This window comes from Gigantopelta aegis, chromosome 8, assembly GCF_016097555.1.
Source record: "Gigantopelta aegis isolate Gae_Host chromosome 8, Gae_host_genome, whole genome shotgun sequence".
In the NCBI taxonomy this organism is placed as follows: Eukaryota; Metazoa; Mollusca; class Gastropoda; order Neomphalida; family Peltospiridae; genus Gigantopelta; species Gigantopelta aegis.
This window is the reverse complement of record NC_054706.1, coordinates 70,331,862-70,355,497: the sequence shown is the minus strand read 5'-3', so window position 1 is coordinate 70,355,497 and position 23,636 is coordinate 70,331,862. Positions and strand designations below refer to the sequence as shown.

General features: G+C 35.7%; 2 protein-coding genes across 3 annotated transcripts; one reads left to right on the top strand and one right to left on the bottom strand.

Moving 5' to 3' along the window:
- Positions 1–3,991, top strand: LOC121378506 (serine/arginine-rich splicing factor 2-like). Of its 2 annotated transcripts, XR_005958739.1 has the most exons (3): positions 1–424; positions 893–1,143; positions 2,043–3,991. XR_005958739.1 is itself a non-coding variant. In XM_041506707.1 (2 exons), the coding sequence occupies exons 1-2, from the start codon at positions 72–74 to the stop codon at positions 1,053–1,055; spliced, it is 516 nt and encodes a 171-aa protein (XP_041362641.1). In that variant the 5' UTR covers positions 1–71; the 3' UTR covers positions 1,056–3,991. The 2 variants fall into 2 exon arrangements, 1 of the variants encoding a protein (XP_041362641.1); XM_041506707.1 differs by having other exon boundaries at positions 893–3,991.
- Positions 3,992–5,478: 1,487 nt separating this feature from the next.
- LOC121379240 lies at positions 5,479–23,608 on the bottom strand. Its single transcript, XM_041507759.1, has 11 exons — positions 23,469–23,608; positions 19,141–19,239; positions 18,286–18,347; positions 16,166–16,254; positions 12,817–13,754; positions 12,286–12,430; positions 9,980–10,088; positions 8,963–9,064; positions 7,597–7,692; positions 6,781–6,952; positions 5,479–6,176 (listed from the first exon to the last, which is right to left on the bottom strand). The coding sequence occupies exons 1-11, from the start codon at positions 23,480–23,482 to the stop codon at positions 6,062–6,064; spliced, it is 1,941 nt and encodes a 646-aa protein (XP_041363693.1). The 5' UTR covers positions 23,483–23,608; the 3' UTR covers positions 5,479–6,061.
- Between the last annotated feature and the right edge of the window lie 28 nt (positions 23,609–23,636).

Here is a 23,636-nt window from a genome sequence, read left to right as displayed (position 1 = left end):
ATCACGTGGTCAAGCAGGAGCCATATTGAAGAACTAATTTCAAAGCAGGTGGGAAGGTAAAAATCTTAAAGATGAGTTACGGACGAAGTCCACCCGAAGTTGATGGAATGTACTCATTAAAAGTAGACAATTTAACATACAGAACAACTATTGAAGACCTGAAAAGGTCTTTTGAGAAGTACGGCGACGTAGGGGATGTTTACATACCCCGAGATCGTTTTACGCGCGAAAGTAGAGGGTTTGCCTTTGTACGTTATTACGATAAGCGTGATGCCGAAGATGCCATTGACTGTATGGATGGTGCCGTCATGGATGGAAGAGAAATAAGAGTGCAAATGGCACGTTATGGACGGCCAACCGAACCTGCAAGACGAGGTCCACCACCCAGGAGGTCCACTTATTATGGAGGTTATCGTAGCCGAAGGTGAATTTTGTCAAATCTTCATCCCCATCACACACACACACACACACGTGTGCGCACACAAATTTTCCCCGAAAAATATATATATATTATTTTACATTGATTAATTTATCAAGTGATTTTTGACAATACAGCATGCAAAATGGGTCGGCATCACCCAGTGTTATGAGTCTTCATATTTGATATTATGAGGATACCATGTTTAGAAAAAATAAGTTTTCATCTCTGGCCTGTATATAACCAAAAATTGTACATTAAGTGAATATTTCAACCACACGTTATACCTCAGTTTCAAACTACATGCAAAATAGCAAACAACTCTGTGAAAATGACATCTACAATTCATTGGAAGGCACAATATCTTTACAATATATTCTTCCTCTTGGCCACATTTTGTAAAAGTGCAAGATAGGACTCGTAGTTTTGTTATATATCTCATTGTTGAAACATAATTAAATTTACATCTTACAGGTCTCGCTCAAGATCTGCATCTAGAAGACGTCGATCGTACAGTCGCTCCAGAAGTAGATCTGACAGCCGATCAAGAAGACGACACTACTCTGATAGCCGCTCACGTTCACCATCATATGACCGCCACTCGCGGAGCCGATCTCGATCACCCAAGCAAGACTGAGGCATCCTCTAAAACTTGAACTGAGTTATATCATGCGACAGTTTTGCCTCTTGAATATCCACCAAAAGACCTTTGAGCAGTTTGAAAGGTTAATGTCTACTAAACTCAGACTGTTGTTGATAGACTAATGTTTTGGGTTTTTCGATGTAATTTTAAAAGTTGGGATTAGCTTACCATACATTAACTTAAGTTGTTTTCTTATCAGTATAATATAGACCTTTTTGTTTCTTTCTTCTGTTTTTTTTCCCCATATTTTTACAACATGTCAAATTGTGAGACATTTAGAATATTATTAATTTATTATTTGATAAAATGATTTAATTGTTTTGAGTTTCAAACAAGGCTAGCAACAGACGTTTGTATTTTTTTTAATTTCCAAACTTGCCTTGAGGCAATACACCACTATTATTTTTAAAAAGCCTAAAGCTAAGAGTAAGACGGACACACCAAAAAAAAAAAATTAATAATTAATATGCTCAGGTACTAAGCCACAATTGGTGGCAAATAAGAAAAGTATCTGGGCCCTGTTCCACAAAGCAACTTATGGACTTAAGGTGATCATAGCGCTAAGATTACTTTGTGGAATGGGGCCCAGGGCCGTAAAACAAAATTTAGTTGCTCGTGCAGTGCCGATGTTCATGTTATTTGTCATATGGTGTACTTTAAAAAAAATAAAAACACTTGCAGTATTTGTAATAGTTCTAAATTAATATTTATGTAATACATAATAATAATAATAATAATAATAATAATGGTGGTGTATAACCTTGATGAATAGTAGACTTTTTTGTTTGGTAGGTTAATCCCTACGAGTGCATTCTGTATCTCATTCATAATACAAGATTGTATATATTATCACTTTTCAATAATTAGATTTTTTATTTTATTTTTTTAAATCTTATTTTGATGTACGAGACATTTAAGACGAATGTTAATATTGTTGCAACTATTAACTACTTTTTTTCTTATTTCCCTGTCGCTGTGTAGGGGCTGTAATGTTTCTACTGTGCAGTATGCTGTAATGTTAGCTGTGCATTGGTGGCTGCCGATCAGATGTTGCAGTCCGTTATCTTAGCTGTCAATGCTGTCTGTCGGATGTTGCAGTCTGTCGTAGAGTGGTCACTGCATCAGTCGCAGAGTCCAGTTTGCAGTAGAGCTGTATGCTGGTAGCTGAGATGCAGATTCCAGTTTTTATATTTAAAAAAAAAAAAAAAAAAAAGACTTAAAAGCAAATATCTTGAACCATTTCCATGTTAGGTTTCAAAATGGGTAGATGCTAAAGTTTTAATACAAATCTGTGTGCAAGGCATATAAAAATGCATTAAGCATCAATATCTGTTGTTGGAGTCTACTGTGATGTGGGTCTGTTTGGAAATTGTAAACTTGGAATGCATAAAGTCTAACGAATCCTGCATCGTATTGTATCTCTGAATGGATTGGGTACAATAGACCAGTCTGACGGTCCTGTTGGTATTCTCAGGGGTCTGACCCAGATTTCGACCAATGTTTGAAAAAGTCACGAGCCCTTACATGTAATATAGTTAATACTTTACAGTGGCCCAGATCGAAAAATCACTCGGCTGGCACTGGGGCAGGGCTTCTAATTTTTTTTATCAAATCCACTAGCCATGAGATGGTGATTTCAAAAATTTACCAGCCATGATTAAAAATTCACTAGCCATACTTTACGTCAAGTTTATACAATTTTACTACATACTAGTAATAATCAGATTTGTCACTTAAAGAGGGAATTGGAGCTTACTAACATCATTTACAAAATAGACTTACTTACAAATTTTTTTTTTTTTTTTTTTACTAGCTGTCTGGCTTGGCAATAATAGTTGTTTACTAGCCCAACATTGAATATCACAAGCCATGGGAGTGAGGCTACCATAATCAAAAAGGCCTGACTGGGGGCTAGTTAATTTTAGAACCTTGTTTAAATAAACATCCACTTGAAGGTGTATCTCCCCAGCATAGAAATAACCATATTTTGAAAGCAAATTTAAAATAAATTAAAAATAATTTCAATACATTTTTCGTTATATTGCTAAAGATAACAAGAGGTAAATAAGTAATAAATTATCAAACAAAATAATACATAGCAATCCCTTTGATGGTGTGATCAATTCAGGCCTCTGAAAATTGTGAAGAAACGATTGGAACATGCAATAAATTTATGATTTTTTATTTATTTTTACATTGCCATGATGTGAGTTGCACCAATTTTCAATTCACATAGGCCTGTAATTGCCCATATAAAAGCATTTTTCCAAATAATTTTCCTACCTGTCCTATTATTATTTTGCCCACTCCTGAACATGTAATAGGAAATTAGCAAATGTTTGGTTTGTTGTTCATCCCCATCTTGGATGCAACCATCACGTTAAAATTGGTGTCAATTGCTTAGAAGATTTATACCATTTTTGCATTCCAGTAAATTTGTTTTTGCCTGTTGGGACTAATAAACCTATTGTATTTACTATGATAACTATGTAATATGTTTTTAATTTTGAGTTTGGGATTTATAATATATTGATGGGTTTCTTGGCAAAAATTAATAATTTATTTTTCAGCTGGGTTTGTAAATGTCTCAACTTGTACTACAGTCTGTTGCCATAATGGTAATCTGTAGTGCAAATACTATCCAGAAGTGGATTTATTACACATGGTCAGCACACAACCTGGACCTTTGCAATCAACATAGAGAGTTGTCTGTGTATATTTTGGCATAAATTCCTACAGATGTTTCCTCGACTACAATTTGCACACCAATCCGTATATATATCTCAGTATATCAAATCCATTTTTAAGGATGAGAGTAATTCATTTTAAAACCAATTTATTTTATTTTTAACTTCCATGAAGTGAGGGGGGTTACTCGTGTACACATATTCTTTATAACAACTATAGTAATAAAGTTGTACAGATGTGAATTAGTAGTTGTTCTTGCTGCCCTACATTTAGTCAAATTAAGGGCTGTTCACCAGTTGTAGCGGTCCTTGCAAGTTTACTGTGCATTTGGTACACCATTGGTTTTCTCTGTCGGTGGACACGGGCTATTTCTCGTTCCAGCCAGTGCTTCACAACTGGTGTAACAAAGGCTGTGGTATGTACTGTCCTGTCTGTGGTATGGTGTATATGAAAGATCCCTTGCTGCTAATCGAAAAGAGTAGCCCATGAACCGATTCAGCAAGTAGTGGTTCTTTTCAACAGCCAGCTTGTAGCACACAACCCTTTTTTAAAAAATGCTCTCATTTGGTATGCAATATATGACTCCTTTGAAGTTGGAAGCTTCATATTTATCTATTTTTACATTTAATTGTGATAAATTACTACAAATTCAAGGGGTGTTGAATGTGCCATTAATTTGCAGTAATATATTACAAATGTATGAACACTATTGAATCGGAACATGTTCTATTGTATATACAAATCGTAAGCTCTTGGCTAATCAAATCACATTTTTCCACATAAAATCTTCAATTGACTGAAGAATATCAAAATTGTATTTTATCATGCTTGTGTAACCAGTGGTTTTGACTAAGAAAAGCTTCATTAAGTACTGTAATTTACATTTGCTTTATGGAGATGAAAATTCAGACAGGAATGTCATGTTATGGGGAAATGATACCATTCGGTCAAAATTTAAGTCGTAATGACTTTGAAATGTTCACATGAATATCCCCAAAAAATCATAGGTCACTAGACAAAATTTTGATCTTGGGCCATAAAGTGAATAGGTATATGAACCACTAGGACATTTCCTTTTTCGCACCTGTAGACTAATTAATAATCTTTTATATCCATAACTATATTTAATTTTAAACTTCTGTAATGCAACAACGAGAACAATAGTTGTGTTGCTTAAAACAACATCCAGCAGACGTACAAGTACATATCTTCACTACTAAATCGGGAGTTTTAAATACATGGGGAACTAAAGGAAAAAGTGACTTTTTAAAACATTTACTGACCATTTACTTTACAATTGTATACAGGATCTAAGGTCATTATACCTTTATACTTTTTGTCATTATTCCCATATTGTAGCCCATTGGTAAAGCACTTGCTTGATGCACGGCTGGTTTGAGATCAATCCGTCAGTGGACCCATTGGGCTATTTCTCACTCCAGCCAGTGCACCACGACTGGTACATCAAAGGCCGTGATAGGTCCTATCCTGTCTATGGGATGGTGCACAGATCCCTTGCTGCTAATCGAAAAGAGTAGCCCATGAAGTGGCGACAGCGGGTTTCCTCTCAATATTTGTATGGTCCTTAACCATGTCTGATGCCATATAACCGTAAATAAAATGTGTTGAGTGCATCGTAAAATAAAACATTTTGTTCCCACATATCTGCATGTACTAATATAAAATTACCTGCCTGTCAAACGTAATGAACTAGTCTAAACAAATTACACTAAGATAATGTGATATTTTATTGTATACGAAAACAAAACAAGTCCTGCGATTGCCATCCATTTTAGGACTAACATGGAAGTACACACTATTTTCCCTACGTTAATACAAACAAAAACATGTTTTGAAGACTAAAAGCAGACTGCCTATTTGTAGGCTAGACTATAAAGGACTATTTTGTTACGTCATTGTGTACGTTTCATTGCTATTCTTAGTGACATCACGCCAGTGTCGTTCTGCTAGTTAACGAGTCTACCACTGCCAAAGATAGTGGCACTGCGTGTGATAGTATCATTTTCCATTAATGTGTTTGTAACCCTTGGTGCAGTCTGCAATAGTATAAATTTAGTAATGGTAAATGAAATTATTTGGATGCAGTTTCTTACACAGGCAAGCAATTCAAGACGTAATCTTTAATTCCACAAGAAAAATGTGTAAATATTTTTGTTCTTTATGCAACTTTGAGACCAATTATTGTTACTGAAGACTTTCACAAACATTTAGGATTTTTAAAAAGTTTTGAGATTAATTCATTTTATTTTGAAAAATTGTTTGAACCATGGAATGGAATCCAAAAATCGACATCAGCTACATGCAGATGGTATCAAGTCGTCTAGAGAGTCTCCAACAAAGCCAGGTTGATGTTGGCCTTCTGATGTTAGTAGAGCATAGATCCCTCGGAATGTTGGGATGAATTCGCTGAAAAAATTAATAATGAAATGTTCTCACAGATTGTATACTATATACTCTAAAATTGTAATAAACTTGTTCAATTATACACACAACTTACTATAACATAACTAATGTGGAACCAATGTCAATAGCACTGATGAAATTAATAAATTTTTGTCATCAATATAAGATGAGATATTTATTCTGTACTTCAGGTGGCCATTGTACATTTTACAATATGTTTGTTTGTATATACTACCATACATGTTTGTGTCACAAATGGTAACAAATAATATTTAAACACGCAAGTACATTACATTTTGGTCATTCCTCGTTAGTGTTTTGGTATTTGAATGAGTTATGTGTCTATGGTGAAGTACTGATCATCTCCCTTCGATCAGGCGATTATCTCAAATGGGGAATTCCACTTTGCATACTTCCAGAATTCCCCATTCTTACCTTCACCATATAAAACTGATAACCAACATCATTAATATTTAATTCTCAAAAAAAAAAAAAAACGCTGGAAAAGTGACTTTTGTTATAGGAGTTCTACTGTAGAATACATTTTTGTGAACAGAAATAAAAATAAATTTGAGATTGGATCTTCATTGGCGGTACATTTACTTACTGTGAAGACGGATCCAGACTGTGAAGTAGAGGTAAGAACTGAGTTTTTACAGACTCGATTAACCTGGTCTGGAGCTGAAGGAGCTGCAGTTGAAATATGGCATGATGGAAATGGCTCGCGTCTTTACTTGTCTGGTATGACAAGCTAGTTGGACAGGGAGGTGTTTGATGACCTATAATTATAATAAAAATGTACTTTTTATTGGGGAAATCTTCACCATTACGGCAACGGTATATTCTCTTTAATGATGGATACTTCTCGGTGTTTTGGCATTTTCTCTTTAGAACGAGGGAATCTGTTGTAGACTACAAATAATGTTTTAGGTAGGTATGAATTTTGATAGACTGGCAATCATGGAGTACAGCTCTGGGGGTGGGGGATTGTGATCTTATGAATCATTTCACCCAAGATGCGTGCTGAGCTAGCTTGTGTGTTCTCTAGCCCTAACCTATTTATATGCCAAGTCGGGACTAACATGCATTCATAGTATTAACAAGCATTCTGAAACAACACCTGTTCCTCACACAGCCCAACACATTTTCATATTTCCAGGGCCATAACTGAAAAATTGGTACATCACCATGAAAGTCGTACGATCTGCAACTACATTATAATGCTATACATAAAATTTGAAATCAATATTGTGGCATTGTGAGGGGAAACAACTAGGTCGGAGATGTAACCTATGGTCTCCTATGGTCTCCTAAGGTCAACTGGACTAGCTCTGATCCACATGTAATAGTGTAGCTAATTTTAATTGGATTGCTCAAGTTACCACTGAGCTGAAAGCCATTTTATAAAAATGGTCCTACATACCACATGATGCATTTGATGGAAGCCAGTAGAGTGGAACTGTTTCTGTATTGTGGAAGATTTCAGATGTTTCTTTCTGGAGATATCTTTTTACATCAACTAGATGATAGAAAAATGTATTGTAAACCACTTCATACAGATTATCTGTACTGCATACTACTTGTGCAACTTTTTGTTTTGTTAATTTTCTTAAATGATTGTTGAAAAGGCAATTTCTGTTTATTCAGTTTAAATATCATTGCAAATACTGGAGACCGAGTTGCTTACACGTAAAATTATGAAACATTGTTATTAATGAATATGGTACATTAAAATTTCAAATTGGCTTTTGATAGAACGTAAAATATGCTATAGAAAATGAAGAATTAAGATGAGTTGGATTTCAGTAATCATAAAAATTAAAAGGTTTCAATAAAAATATCACTTCTTCATACTTGCCAGCATTTTAGAATTAGAAAGTGATAGGTGCACTGCGAGGGAGCTTGTGGGGGAGGGTTTGGGAGGGGGCGATTTTTTAAATTGAGACTTGCTAACCCTCCATCACTTAACTGACTTTACAAGTGGTGCCAACAGTGATATGTTTCGATTGGTCAATAGTTTATGTGCAGCCAACCAAAGTGCCGCTTTTAGTTGTGAATATAAAGTTTTCCGCCATAGACCACAAGCAGAAACTGAGGGAACCAGGTTACCATGACGAACCAACATACTCTTAGACCTAGTCATGACTCGCTAGCCGGAGTGCAATCTAGTAGCTAGGCCTACTGAAATAAGCTGGATTAATCATTATTCGATTTAAACCAAATGCAATTTAAAGCTTAAAATTTTTAATTTTGTTTTGCTGAAAGTGGTAGGAAAGCTTTGAAATGCAGTAGGCGGTAGAGAACAGTAAAGAAATAAGTAGGCTACCACGTGAAGCGGTAGGGTTGACAAGTATGCTTCTTTATAATACAAACTGCTGGTATCCTTTAATTAGTATAGGGGCGAGACGTAGCCCAGTGGTAAAGTGCTCACTTGATGCACGGTCGGTTTGGGATCGATCCCCGTCAGTAGGCCCATTGAGCTATTTCTCGCTCCAGCCAGTGCACCATCATCAAAGGCCATGGTATGGGATGGTGCATATAAAAGATCCCTTGCTGCTAATCAAAAAGAGTAGCCCATGAAGTGGCGACAGCAGGTTTCCAGTCTCAATATCTGTGTGGTTCTTAACCATATGTCCGATGCCATATAACCGTAAATAAAATGTGTTGAGTGCGTCATTAAATAAAACATTTCCTTCCTTTAATTAATAATAAACCAGTGTCTTGCAAAAGTTGAAAGAAGTAGCCTACTAGTTATGTTAAAGAAATTAATTCACTTTACAGCCAAGTACCTATCATCAGTTCAGAACACTCCTGCTGAAGACTGTCGAAGCTGGTTAAGATAAACTCTGTCATCATCTTGGCATGGAGTACTTCATCAGGAGAAGATAACTCTGGAAAACAATTAAACTGATAAACATGGTTATAAATATCAATAGAAAAAAAAGACGTGTTAATTTTTTAGCTGGTCAAGCTAATATTTTCCCATTCTCATGGAATCATTGTTATTGGACTGCATATAATACAGTGCTGGTGATCACTATCCTAATTCATTCATAGGATGCTTTAGATTGCACTGCATCTAATACAGTGCTGGTGATCACTATCCTAATTCATTCATAGGATGCTTTAGATTGCACTGCATCTAATACAGTACTGGTGATCACTATCCTAATTCATTCATAGGATGCTTTAGATTGCATCAAAGCTGAGGCGATGAAGGGTGTGCCCAAAATAAGCACGCCCAAATTAAGTAAAAACCTGCTAACCTCAAAACATTTCACCTCAAAATCAATGGAATGTTGTACCTATATTAAATAACTTAAAATGCATTTCTGAATATGTATAACTCTATCGGCTATTATTAACATTACTGTGTTGGTGTGCTCAGAACAGACACAAAACCTCTTGTGCCAAAATTAATCAGATCTAAAACTATGACATTTTTAATAAGAACGGTAGTAACAGCTTGGGGTTTATTGGTGAAAGGTATGGTTTTAATGGATTAAATTGTGGTCTTCAAATCTGTTTAAGTCTAAAGATGATAGTCCACCACATCATCTGCTAAATCTCTACAATGTTTCCTTTCGGAATCGATTGGAATTTCATCATTAATCATCTGTTATAATCAGTTTTCACAAACCCACAAACGTTCGATTACACAATACTTAGAAATATATTTACGTAAGAAACAATTTTGAATATAAGGCCTTCTCCTTTGAATACATAACACAGTGTGACCTGTAATCATACATCAGTCACCAAATCTCCAGTAACAAACTATCGGAGGTAATATACTGTGTACTCACCAGTTATTGCAGTCAAGTTGAGTTTATGTAAAAGATCTAGCAAGTTTTTATGGCTCTGTAGACAAGAGACCAACTGTCTCCGAATCAAAAGATCATGAGGTGCATCAAACTGAAACAAACAAAACGGTTTGTTTTCTATAACCACACCACTAGAGCATTGATTTAGTAGTCTTCAGCTAATGGATGTCAAATACAGTCAAACCTGTCTTAAGCGGTCACACAAGGGAGTAGATAAAAGTGGCCGTTGATTACAGGTTGTGACATACAGTCTTTAAAACATATGTTGTTGTTTCTTGTTTTAGCGTCTGTACTGCTAATTAATGGATGTGTGCTTCTCAGTTTACTATAAATAAACTTTTGACATGTTGCCTCATTCAGGAAAAACTGGAATTTATTAAATTAACCATTCTCAACAAGTTTGTTTTCTCTTTCAATTTAATTATTTAATTTCTACTTCATGCAGTGTATTGTCATAGTAAGTAAATCTACAAATGTCAAGCGTAGCCTGCCCAAAGGCAATTAGATGCTTTCCATAGTCATACTTTCTTAATTGATACACAGTAGAGATGTCGGGACTGAATGGGTCCTAGTATTCCCGAAGGTGTGAAGATCGGTTATTTGCTGCACCTTATCGCTGTTGTTAAATATCACTTTTATATAATAGCAAACATTTACTGTGGCCGCTTAATACATGTATTTTAGCGATTTGGGTGGCCGCTGGCTGTGTTAGACAGATGACCGCTTATTACAGGTGCATTTACGTTATAAATCGTTTGGGAGGGAAAAAAGTGGCCGCTTAAGGCAGGTGACCGCTGTATACAGATGGCCACTAGGACAGGTTTGACTGTATTTGGTAATTTGACTCATAGTCTTCAGAGGAGACCTGATATTTGTTTTCCATAATTATGCTCAAACAGGACAGTACATACCATGGCCTTTGATATACCAGTCGTGGGGCACTGGTTGGGATGAGGGTGGGAATCAAATCAGTCTTGCTGCGACCAAAGCACCTCAGGCCAGCGCTCTATCGACAACTAGATCCCACCCCAAAATAAAATAAAGTTAATAAAACTTAAATTTATGAATATTTAATGACTTTTTGTAATACACTGCCGACAGACAAAACATCCCTTACTGACAGTTAATGGCATATAGATGCAGGTTAAAATTAACATCTATTTCTTATGTTTATAACAGTCTGTCCTAGTAAAACTAATGTTTCTTGACTGTCCCATTAAACACATTAATATTGTTTGTAACCTAGTTATTGGTAGAACAAATTTATCAGAATCCCAGGAAAAGTAAATTGGTTAACTACATCCCAGTGGCACATGACATCGCTCAAAAGTAGTGCACTCACCTGAGCTTCGATGGGTCATAGAATTAATTTGCCCTCTGTAGATTTACTAGGTTTTTATCCTTGTCCCAACCAGTGCCCCATGACTGGTATTAAAGAGTGTGGTATATGCTGTCTTGTGTATGGTGAAATGAATACAAAACATCCCTTGCTACCGTTTTTACAGTTAAAAATATCTTGGTAGGCCTACATATCAAAGTGATAGTTGACTCTGAGTGACATAAATGAAGATCAATTATGCGTAATAAATAGAATATTAAACTTGCTACCATTTCGTAACATGTTTATGTCCCTCGTGAAATAATTTTCATTGTCACTCGCTAAAGTTTGTGAGAATTGAAAATTATTTCACTCAGGACATAGACATGATACGAAATGGAAGCTTGTTTAATATCCTACAAGTATGATTAGCCTAATGGCTAGTATCCGTTGTTACTATTTAGAGCATGTCGAAATAACCATGTGTGAAACATCAAAGAGCTGTAGTTTAAGGGGATCATTAAACAAATATTTCTTTCCTTTTCAACGTACCAAAATGGACTGTCACATCAAGTTTGATTGTAACATAACAAATAGAAGGAAGGAAGGACCACACAGACATTGAGGGAGGAAACCTGCTGTCGCCACTTCATGAGGTACTCTTTTCGATTAGCAGCAAGGGATCTTTTATATGCATCATCCCATAGACAGGACAGCACATACCACGTCCTTTGATGTACCAGTTGTGGTGCACTGGCTGGAGCGAGAAATAGCCCAATGGGCCCACTGATGGGGATTGATCCCAAACCGACTACACATCAAGCGAGCACTTTACCACTGGGCTAGTCCCGTCCCATAACAAATGTGTCAGTTTCCTAATATGCTAGAATTTCCCTCTGATATTCATTAGTATGTTAAGTGTTGGTCACTAACGTTAATGTTTTCATGTATAAAAAAACAACTAAATTACCTCATTCTCTATTTTCTCCATTAAATCTAAAGCAACATCACCACTTCCAACTTTTCTGGTAACCTTCAGTTTTTGGTAGTTTTGTCTTAATCGACAGTTAATGGCATACACGCGCCTCAATTTTCCTGGTACACAAAGCTTTGATCTGTAACAAAAAATAATAAAAGAATGATTAACAAATGCATTGTAGATACATCTGTTACCATATAATACCCACTAATAGAAAAAAAAGCACCAAATTATACAACTGTGGCAAAAATGTACCATTAGTTTCATTTATAAATAACCAAGACAATGTTTCATTCAAATTAGAGGGCTGGGGTATAAATACTCTATAGCAGGTTTCAAAATGTTTATTTCACACCATATGTTACTAAAAAGGTCAAGTTAAGCCAAAATGGAAGACTGCTATTTCATATGTATTGGAACACAGTTTGTACAGAAAGGTTTTTATTTCATATGTAGAAATCTGTTTACACTTATCCTGTATGACAATATCATTTAGATCATTTTGTATAAGACTGCACTTACCCATCACTAACCAAACAAAATGTTTTGCTTGTATCACATTCTTTTTCCTGAGATTTAATATCGGCATCTTTTGATATTGTGAATGCTTCCATTTGACTGGTCAGTTCACGAATTGCACCGTCAGTAGAATGAATGAAACCGTCATGACTGTCTGTACTAACAACACGGCCTTGTTCCAAGACCTCAGGAACACTAATTGAATCTTTACATTGAGTTTGCAGTTCAGCTTCACAGTTTCTCTGAACCACCTGTGTTTTCAAATCTTGAGACTTTTCAGACCCTATGGCTGGAGCAGACGCGCTTCTTAGTGTTCCGGTAGGAGCAGAAGGTTTGGAATGTTTTAACACACACCCAGCCTGCTTGGAAAGTGAAACTTTTGCCCTGCTTAGAACTCGAATAGTTGGGTCAGTTTTGAAAGGTGCATTACGATGAGCTTGATATCGGACTTTTGCTGAATTGCTTCGAGGCCGAGATGTTCTAACTGAATCAGCTGTCGATGGCTTACTGAGAGTACGTTTGTCAAGTTGTCGAGATGCTGTACAGTTTTTATTAGAGGTGGAACTGAAAGCAATTTGTCTTTTCTCAGGCTCCATACTGATTTTATTATTTTTGCCAGAATTCAATGGAAAGGCATTTGGTTGGAATGATCTTTTGTTTGAAGTATTACTATTTTGTAATATTTTATTAGATTTGATGTCTGTTTGGGCATTTTGAGATTTGAGGAATGTGGTAGTATCTTGAGCACAATTAATATTGGTGTCGGCTGCAGCTGTATTCACCTGCTGTTTTGTTAGTGAATCGGTAACATTTTCATCTTTCCTCGTTGAAACAAGGCTGTCCCCTGCCATTACGTTTTCTGTAACAAGACATTTTGAATGATCTACTTGTTTTAAAAGTTCTTCGCTTGTTTCCAGTTTCCCTCTCTTTACTTCAGTTACCTAGAGTAGAACAAGTCAATAAATGATGAGTAAATCCATACAAATGCTAGGCAGGGCTAGCTCTGGGAAGCTGAAAATTTCATCCAAATTATCTATTAAACTCACAAATTATATAGATCTATACCCAGATATTTTGTAACAAAATATCAATTGTTACATAATTTTGTTTTGCCAAATAAAAATAAAATTGTTTTTAAAATTCACAGTTGGCGAATGCTAGAGGCTGAGAGCTACATGTAATCCTGTTAGGGAACAACAGGATTCTATAGGAGGATAATGAACTATGACACACATTGATGTATTGTTAGTCACAGTTTAATTGTAACTTCATTAAATGTAATGTATTTGATTAATCAAACTTTAATAAAGTATGGTAAATCTTTCTTCATTTGGTCATACTAGCTATTGTAGTAATTTTTGTGGTTGCTTGTATTAAATGAACTGTCGGTCAGTGTAGAATTTTGGTCTAGGAGAGTGGTTGCAGCCAACTGGAATTATTATATGCAGGTTCCAGATTTGTTTGATTTTTTTTTTTGCATACTCCAAACAATCTGAATTGGCAAAGCCATAATGGCTTGTATGCCATCTGCATAGTGAAAATCTAAATCATATAAATATAACTGCCAGATGTTTTTGTTTTTTTAAAGTAGGTATAAAGCATTAGTCTAACACCACATTCCTTTAATATTTTGTAATACATTCCATAACCTCATTTCATTTAGAGAATATTACATAATTACAATATTTTCCACAGAAGCTTAAAACATTTTCAAACAACTAAGTTTCTTATATTTGCTAACACATTTTACCTTGCTCTGGGTATCACATTTATAAACCCAGTTAAAGTTTGTTTTGTTTAATGACACCACTAGAGCACATTGATTTATTAATCATCGGCTATTGATGTCAAACATTTAGTAATTCTGACATAGAATTTTAGAGAGGAGACGTTAGTAGCAAGGGATCTTTTATCGGCACCATTCCAGACAGGATAGCACGTACCAGATGTGGTGCACTGGCTGGAATGAAAAATCGGCTAATAGCAAACCAACAGGAATCGATCCTAGACCAATTGTACATCAAGTACCGCCTCATTTATGAACACGGAGATGTGCAGTTAAGTGTATTACTTGGTCAAAATATATACCAAAATGATTAATGGAAGGATTTGATAGTTATAAGCAATTATAAACCTCAAAAACTTTCAAAATGTATATGACCTTACAATGGGGTTAGATGCATGGGCCCTGAGAGGTGTGTGATTCAAACAACTGATCATGGAACACACATACGAAATAAGAAAACCATCCGTGAAAAGAATTACAAGCTAAAAAGCAATTGTGTGTGCGCATGTGCACACAGATGAAAGACTCGCCCACTACAGGATTCAAGAGCTAAAGGCAATTACAGAACTTTGAACAAATATTAACCAAGTTCTATATGATCTTGACCTTGTCCTGAGGTCATATTGCAATATCACGCTATATACCAAATGGTAAAACCATCCATTAAAGGAATAGAATAGATGTTTACTGACACCCCCAGCATGAAAAATACATTGTCTATTGGGTGACAAACTATGGTAAATGCAAAACTAAAATGATGCACCACATTAATATAAAAATCCAACAGTTAAATAAAAACTGTTTAACGAGCTACTCTCGATATACTAAAGTTAAAACTTATACTAGCTCTATTACCCTTTACAGTTTAGACTGACCATTCAAAATTCGCGCCAAAATTCCTTCAAATCAAAACTGCGCACCTTTTCTCTTTGGCATATTAACTGCTCCATTCAAAATTCCATAGCACCACCACTCACCCCCACCTGCTACCAATCACGGTAGGACTGCTGGTGCTCCCTTGCCACTGCCAGTGCAGGCAGTCCCTCCTTCCCCCCCCCCCCCCCCCCCCCCAACTTTCTGTCTTGGGACGACAGAGCTTGCTCTGCAAGCACTTGCGCCCACGACAGGCGTGCGCTACAACAGCTTGCTCTGAATGTGCACGTTAAACCCTATGACATGACATGACACATAAAAACTGTGTAAAGAACGGCAAAAAATATAAATATCAGATAGGTAAAATTAAAATTTAGAATAAGTCAGTATCTCGAAAAAATTGTAATAAAAGTTCAGGATGGAATCGAAAGGATTCAATCACATTTCTTTGTCCAAAAATATCTTTTCTAGTTTCTCCATCCATTAAAGAATTTGAGTGTTAAAGACAATTAGAGAAACTTTAAGCAAACAGTACATCGCATTATTTGTTGCATACGAGCTAAAAAGAACTAAAAAAACCTTTTTGAATCATTTACTAAAGCTATAATTGTTAAATTGAAACATCATTGACCTGCTGTTTTTCAGGTTTCAGTGGTAAAGCTAAATCACGGATAAAAATATCAATATATGAACCTTATGACTAGTTCTGGCCTTTTCGGCTTTGCTCAGCACTCTGTGTACCATTTCCAGTCCCATCTGTTCCTCTGGAGTCAATTTTGGCACTGTAACAGTGAAAAACTAAATGAGTATTAAACCCATCTTAAAACTATTCACGTTAAAGTTATAATTTGAGATTATCTATATAACCATTAAAATCATCCACCATAAGTTAATTTAAAAAAAAAGTATTATTTAAAAAAACATTAAAACCATCCACTTTAAATTTAAAAATAAATACTGTATAAACAACCATTAAACCATCTTAAAAGCCATCTACTCTAGTCTTAAAAAATAGCATTATTTAAACAACTATTAAAACCATTATTAAAACAACCCCTGCAACTGATCGCGGCAATTGGCAATGCCGTGGAGTTTTTCGTTCTTTGCAGCATTTTTTTTGCCGTGGACTATATTGGATTTTTTTTTCCGAGATGGATTTTTTTCCTTATTGTTAAAAATAAAATATACTTTGTGAGCTGAAAACAGAAATATTAAAACCGTAACTGCACCATTATTACTAGTCTAAGAATCTGAATCTCAGCGTCATCGGGCATGATTGTAAATACATGTAAATTACCTACATTAAGAGAGTATCAACTAGGCCATTTAATTCTGTTGACTGTTCATAGCACATGCATTGTAGGGACCACTCAATTGCAGGGGAGGTGACAGCTATACATCATAAACTGTGGCTATGGTGCATTAATTATGAGTGCTTTATTTTCAGTCAAATGTTTAACAAACTCTTACAAGTCACTTGAAGTATTATGGTCAGCCTGATGCCGAGATATTTGTAGAAATACGTACATATATATATATAGAGAGAGATCGTTCCGATAGTTTAATCAAAATTTTTCAGTCATTTATATTGGCAAAATATGCTACCCTTTTCTGGTGCCGAGTGGCCTAATCCAACAAAACAACAACAAACTTTACCGATTTACTTAGGCTTAAAAGGAGAGCATTTGGTCTTCGTGACAGATTTCCTAACAGAAATTATGCAATTATTAAAGAACATTAGTTTAATTCTATATCACATTAAATATATTCTGTCACTTTGATATAATATAATAAAAATATAAAGATTGAACTGGCATGTCACTGTGGACTGACTATGCTGTATATGATAAATTGTCATCCCCTTGCAACCCCATTGTTCTTGAACATGCACATGTTAACTGTTATGTCACTTTTAATCAATTAATACTGCCACTGGTATGAATAAATCTTACAGCATATTGGCATTTATAATCTAATCTTAGACAATTTGAATTTGGCTACCCATCTTGAAAACAATTTGTCAGCAGCATTAAAATCTATATGATAATTAAACATCAAACAACCAAGTATTGATGGGATAGAAGAAGCACATACATGTATTGATGGGATAAGAAGAAGCACATACATGTATTGATGGGATAAGAAGAAGCACATACATGTATTGATGGGATAAGAAGAAGCACATACATGTATTGATGGGATAAGAAGAAGCACATACATGTATTGATGGGATAAGAAGAAACACATACATGTATTGATGGGATAAGAAGAAACACATACATGTATTTGATGGGATAAGAAGAAGCACATACATGTATTGATGGGATAAGAAGAAGCACATACATGTATTGATGGGATAAGAAGAAGCACATACATGTATTTGATGGGATAAGAAGAAGCACATACATGTATTGATGGGATAAGAAGAAACACATACATGTATTTGATGGGATAAGAAGAAGCACATACATGTATTGATGGGATAAGAAGAAGCACATACATGTATTGATGGGATAAGAAGAAACACATACATGTATTTGATGGGATAAGAAGAAACACATACATGTATTGATGGGATAAGAAGAAACACATACATGTATTTGATGGGATAAGAAGAAGCACATACATGTATTTGATGGGATAAGAAGAAGCACATAAATGTATTTGATGGGATAAGAAGAAGCACATACATGTATTTGATGGGATAAGAAGAAGCACATACATGTATTGATGGGATAAGAAGAAGCACATACATGTATTTGATGGGATAGAAGAAACACATACATGTATTTGGGCGAAAAAATATGCGATACCTGATTTTACATCTGAAACATTTTTAATTTCAGCATTTTCTTCTTTCTGTTTGCTCTTTGGCCTAGAATAAATAAATTTATTTTAATTTCTGCAAAATCAAAGCAAAATACATAGTAATCATTGGAGAGAGAACATCAAGAAAAAAAACTAAAAAAACTTTAGGTCATAATAAAATAAATGCTAGATTTGAATCCTTTTTTTGTTAATCGGAGTTTGAGGGATGAAATTTTAATTTTATTTTATATTTTGAGGACACTGGAAAGAAAATGTTTGGCCAATAAAAATGAAAAAATAAAATATATAAAGTGCCATCCTAATTTACTACAATGTCTGCTTGGACAATGTTGGGGTGGTTGGTGGGTATTAAAATATTATTTAAACATTATTTTATGACTCGTTAAGTGAAAGATATTTTTATACCACAGTTGTCAGCTTTAACTCTGCCTGAATGCCACTATTTGTGTCATCTAATTAGAATACAGAATTTGTTTAAAAATTGTGTTGGGAGGGTGAAATTTTATAAACTGTATAATTTTGGGGTAAATAAATATTTAAAAATTATACAATATTTCAATATATGTACATTATTTTGTCTTCTCTTTACCATACTATATAAAGTGCCATATTAAATAGCACAATGTCTGGGGTATATATCTGTATGGACAATGTTGGCATGGTGGGTGGTACATTATTATTCTTTTGTGACTTGTTAAGCGAAAAATTGATATTTTTACACCAGTTATTTTGTGGCTTGTTAGATGAAAGAAAATATATTTTTACCCCACAGTTCTTATCTTTTACTCTGCCCGATAGCCACTATTTATGTCATCCAATTAAAATACAGATTTATTTACCATGGCTGGAACAAAATCCTGTGCTGTCTACAAAGATACTCTAGTTGTCTTCTCTTGATTTCTATGGCAAAGCCAAGATGAAGCAATTCATCCTCTAACCTACAACAAACAAAAATACAGCTATGTCATACATTTAGGTGTGTGCAAGCCCTAAGAAATAAAATAAATAAAAATCACTAGCAAATTTGCAATCATAAGGGGGATATATATAACATTTATTTTATACTCAGGTTTGAAATAAATCAAATTGTCTATGAAACTTCAAAAATGGTAGAAAGCCAGTTATTTTCTAATAAAATGTTGCACAATTATTTCGCCAATTTAAAATAAAATCTACCAAGTGTTTTTAAATTGACTGCCAGAGCTGGTTCCGATAATATGGATATTTTGATACCAGTAGTTATTATGCACTCATTATGGAATCCATCACGGTCAATACATCATATGTTAAATTTATTCCCCCCCCCCCCCCCCCCCCCCCCCGAGTAAAAATCTTACTACTGATTCTCATTTAAGGAGCATGGAAGACTGTTTGTTGTTGTCTGAGGTGAACGTGGCAGAAGAGGACGTGGATTTTTTATTATTATTATTTTATTTCTCAGTGGAAGAATTAAAACCAAAAGGTTGAAATAATTTGTTTGCGTTACGTTCGAAAACAAATTGGTGATTAAAAGCTCATTTTGAACGGTTCAGTCCCAAAGTTAAAAATTTGTCAGATTTTTTAAATTAAGCCTAACCGGTACCGACATACGGACCTAGGGTGGGTGGTGTATCCCTGAAAAGGGCTGTCAGGGTTTGCAGGAACTAGGTGTGTTGCTCCCGCAAGACACCCAGGTAGTTCTCTGTGCCCTGTGTAGAACTTCATGCATTGTAGCATTGGTGGCACCGCTTCTGATATAGGCCTGCTGGTATAGGTCTTGGTGATGGTCTAAGTGATAGGTCGTATTCATCACATGCCACCATATGGTGGGTCTACTTCGATAGAATGAGGTGACACCAGCTTGCTTGGAGGTGGGGCTGGAGGTCTCGGCTGCGAAGGGGCCTCCACCGACAGAGTAGCTGCCGGTTATGGTTCTCCCTGTGCCGTCTCTGGAACTCTCTTCTTTCTCTGTTTTCTCTTCTTCACCCTGGTCGTAGTTGGTTCAGCAGTCCTGTATGTCAGTGTGGTGTATGCATTATCCCTGGTGTAAGACACCCGGAATTCAGCTAACTAGATGAAACACTCGGGGGGGGGGGGGGTCAATAGTGCAACTGCAGACTTCAATCTTCCTGGCTGGTAGACACCTTCAGCCGTAACGAATAAGGTAGGGAATGATCACTATCGATATTGATCCGGTTAAATATATAGGTGCTGATGGTTTCTTCCTGTAGTGTGTATATTAGTGGTGAATAAGCAAAATATTTGTTATCTTTGAACTCGAAGAAAATGATCAATGATTTAGTGTCAAACTTAGAAGTTTTGTTGTAATAGAGCGGGAATTTGTTTCCACCATGTGGTAAAATATGGCCATTCCACGTTTTGTCTATAGGATACTTTTAACAGAGACAGCGATCACAACTGTACAAATGTCCGTCTAGCTCTCAAATGGGGGTCTATTTACCCCAAGACACCCCAAGATACCACAAGACTCCATAAATATTCTTAAAAATGAATTAAAATGTACTATTTTATAAAATATTTAGTGGAAAATGACCTAAAGAATTCAGGGCACAATATTTCACGCGAACCGTCGTTCTGTTCGTGTGTCGGTTATGCAAAATTAAATTCACGCGAACAGCAAATCGGTTACGTCGTGATCTTTAGACCTTCAGAAATTAAAAATTGCAGACTTCACGATTACAAGACGTGTATTCATGCAGACATACTACTAGTATTCTGACAAATGTTTTAGACTGATTTTTAGATACTTGATGCGCGGCAAACCAGTAGACAACGGTATATTGCAGAGTCGAGCCAAAAGTTTTAAAGAAATGTGCACGGACCGCTAAGGTGCCTAAATTATCTGGAGCTATTCTATTGCGTTTGGTGGCACTAATACGCTTCCGTACTAAAGGAATATATGTAGACATACTATTGGATTACCTATAATTCTACAAAGGTTGAAAATGGTTTTAACGTAAACAAAAATGCAAAAATGTCACAAAAGCTGAAAAATACTAACATCGAATAATGAGCTTTAAATAACAAACATTTGGAATGTCACTGTAGTATAGAAGTACCATCGATACAGTGAAAGTTGCATCGCCATTGCAAAATATCAGTGTCAAATTGTGGTCTTTCTTTTTATGTTATTATAAGATTTATTTTTATTAATCTAATCATGCACCAATGAGTAGCCTGTTTTATAGTTCAGAAGGAACTGGACATTTGTTGTTTGAGTTTTTGGTGGGGTTTTTTTAATCTGCTGTATACTAAATTTTACATATCAGTGACAAATGGTAGCCTTCATTTGTTATTTATAAAAGAAAATTATTAGTCTAATCATGCACCAGGGAATGGGCATTTTTCCTCCAAATGTATCTATTTTGTTTCAGTACTGGGCTGATATTTAGTCCTTTTACAATAGTGTTAACTTCCGCAAACTGCACAGAGGTTCTAGAATACGATGGCCCGATGCCCGAGGACAGTGGTTTTTAGATTCGGGCTGAATAATAATAATAATAATAATAATAATAACTAAAATTACAATTTTGCGACGTCCCGATCAGGTAATCCACAGGTTACGGAAATATAATTCATGTAACCGAACAATCGGTTACCTAGGTAAAAACCACGTGAACCGACTTCCGGGTTCCCTCAGATTTCAAAATATTGTCCCCTGGAATTAATTTTAAGCCTTAATGACAGCCGATTGCTAAGGGAGATAATTGACTATTTACCTCAAGACACCGCAATCTCTGTGTGTGTGTGTGTGTGTGTATATATATATATAAACCAACAACAGCAAAAAAACGTACCTCTTTTAAAAATAAAAATTATATACATTTTAAAGCCTTGGGGGTATATGGGGTATTGTGTATGTTTTTGGGGTAACGTGTGTGTCTTGGGGTAAATAGGCGGTGTTTTGGGTATATCTTACGGTGTCTTGGGATAAATAGTCGATTATCTCCCTTAGCAATTGACTGTCATTAAGGCTTAAAATTAATTCTTTTACTTCATTTTTCACTAATCGGCCTTGGTGGCGTCGTGGTTAGGCCATCGGTCTACAGGCTGGTAGGTACTGGGTTCGGATCCCAGTCGAGGCATGGAATTTTTAATCCAGATACTGACTCCAAATCCTGAGTGAGTGCTTCGCAAGGCTCAATGGGTAGGTGTAAATCACTTGCACCAACCAGTGATCCATAACAAAGGCCATGGTTTGTGCTATCCTGCCTGTGGGAAGCGCAAATAAAAGATCCCTTGCTCCTAATCGGAAAGAGTAGCCCATGTAGTGGCGACAGCGGGTTTCCTCTCAAAATCTGTGTTGTCCTTAACCATGTCTGACACCATATAACCGTAAATAAAACGTATTGAGTGGTGCGTCGTTAAATAAAACATTTCTTTCTTTCTTTCTTTTTTTAATTTTTCACTAAATATTTTAAAACATAGTACATTTCAATTCATTTTTTAAAAATATTTATGGAGTCTTGGGGTATCTTGGTGGTGTCTTGGTGTATCTTGGGGTGTCTTGGTGTATCTTGCCGTAAATAGTCAGACCGCTCAAATGGTAGAGTATTTGGGCTAATGGGGGACATGCAATATCTTCGTCAGCTTGGGCCCCTGCACGTGCTGTAACCTCACCGTGGTGCAGGGGTGTAACATTCTCTTTGAGAATGGCCAATACAGCACACATTGAAGTTTAGAGTAAAAGTCAGTATCTCTCTGTGATATTTGTATTTTGCAGTTCTTTACACTGTTTTTATTTATTTCTTGAATTTGTCTGTTGATGTTGATCATCACCTTATTTATTTCCATTACCATAGTTTGACACCCAATAGCCGATGTATTTTTCGTGCTGGGGTGTCGTTAAACATTCATTCATTCATTCGTCAGCTTGGGGGTATGGGGAAAGAGTATCATTATGGTCATGTATAATGTATGTTAGCGTACTTTTTTATGTTGTAGGTGGCATTTTTAAATGTTGCACATCTCTCCGAATATTGTAGGTGTCCTTTTTAAACGTTGCATCCCCTGCTGGAAAAAAACCCGGCAGCGTTCGTTACTGGGTGACCCCGAATGGACAGTGCTTGATAACTTATTCGACAATACACACTGTCGATAACTGGTATTTTTTGGCTAACATATCTAAAACTATAAGATTTATTATTTAAGTATTTTTTTAACAAACCCAGAATCTTCCATATCGAAATTTCTGTAACACCAATAGCATTTTAACTGGTCTGATTAAGCTAACAATCTAAACGCAATGCATATACATAAAAAGAAAACATCATCATCGATGTTATTTCGGTGGTAACCACTCGGATCTCCTCGGATAGTCGAAGTGTCCCGAATG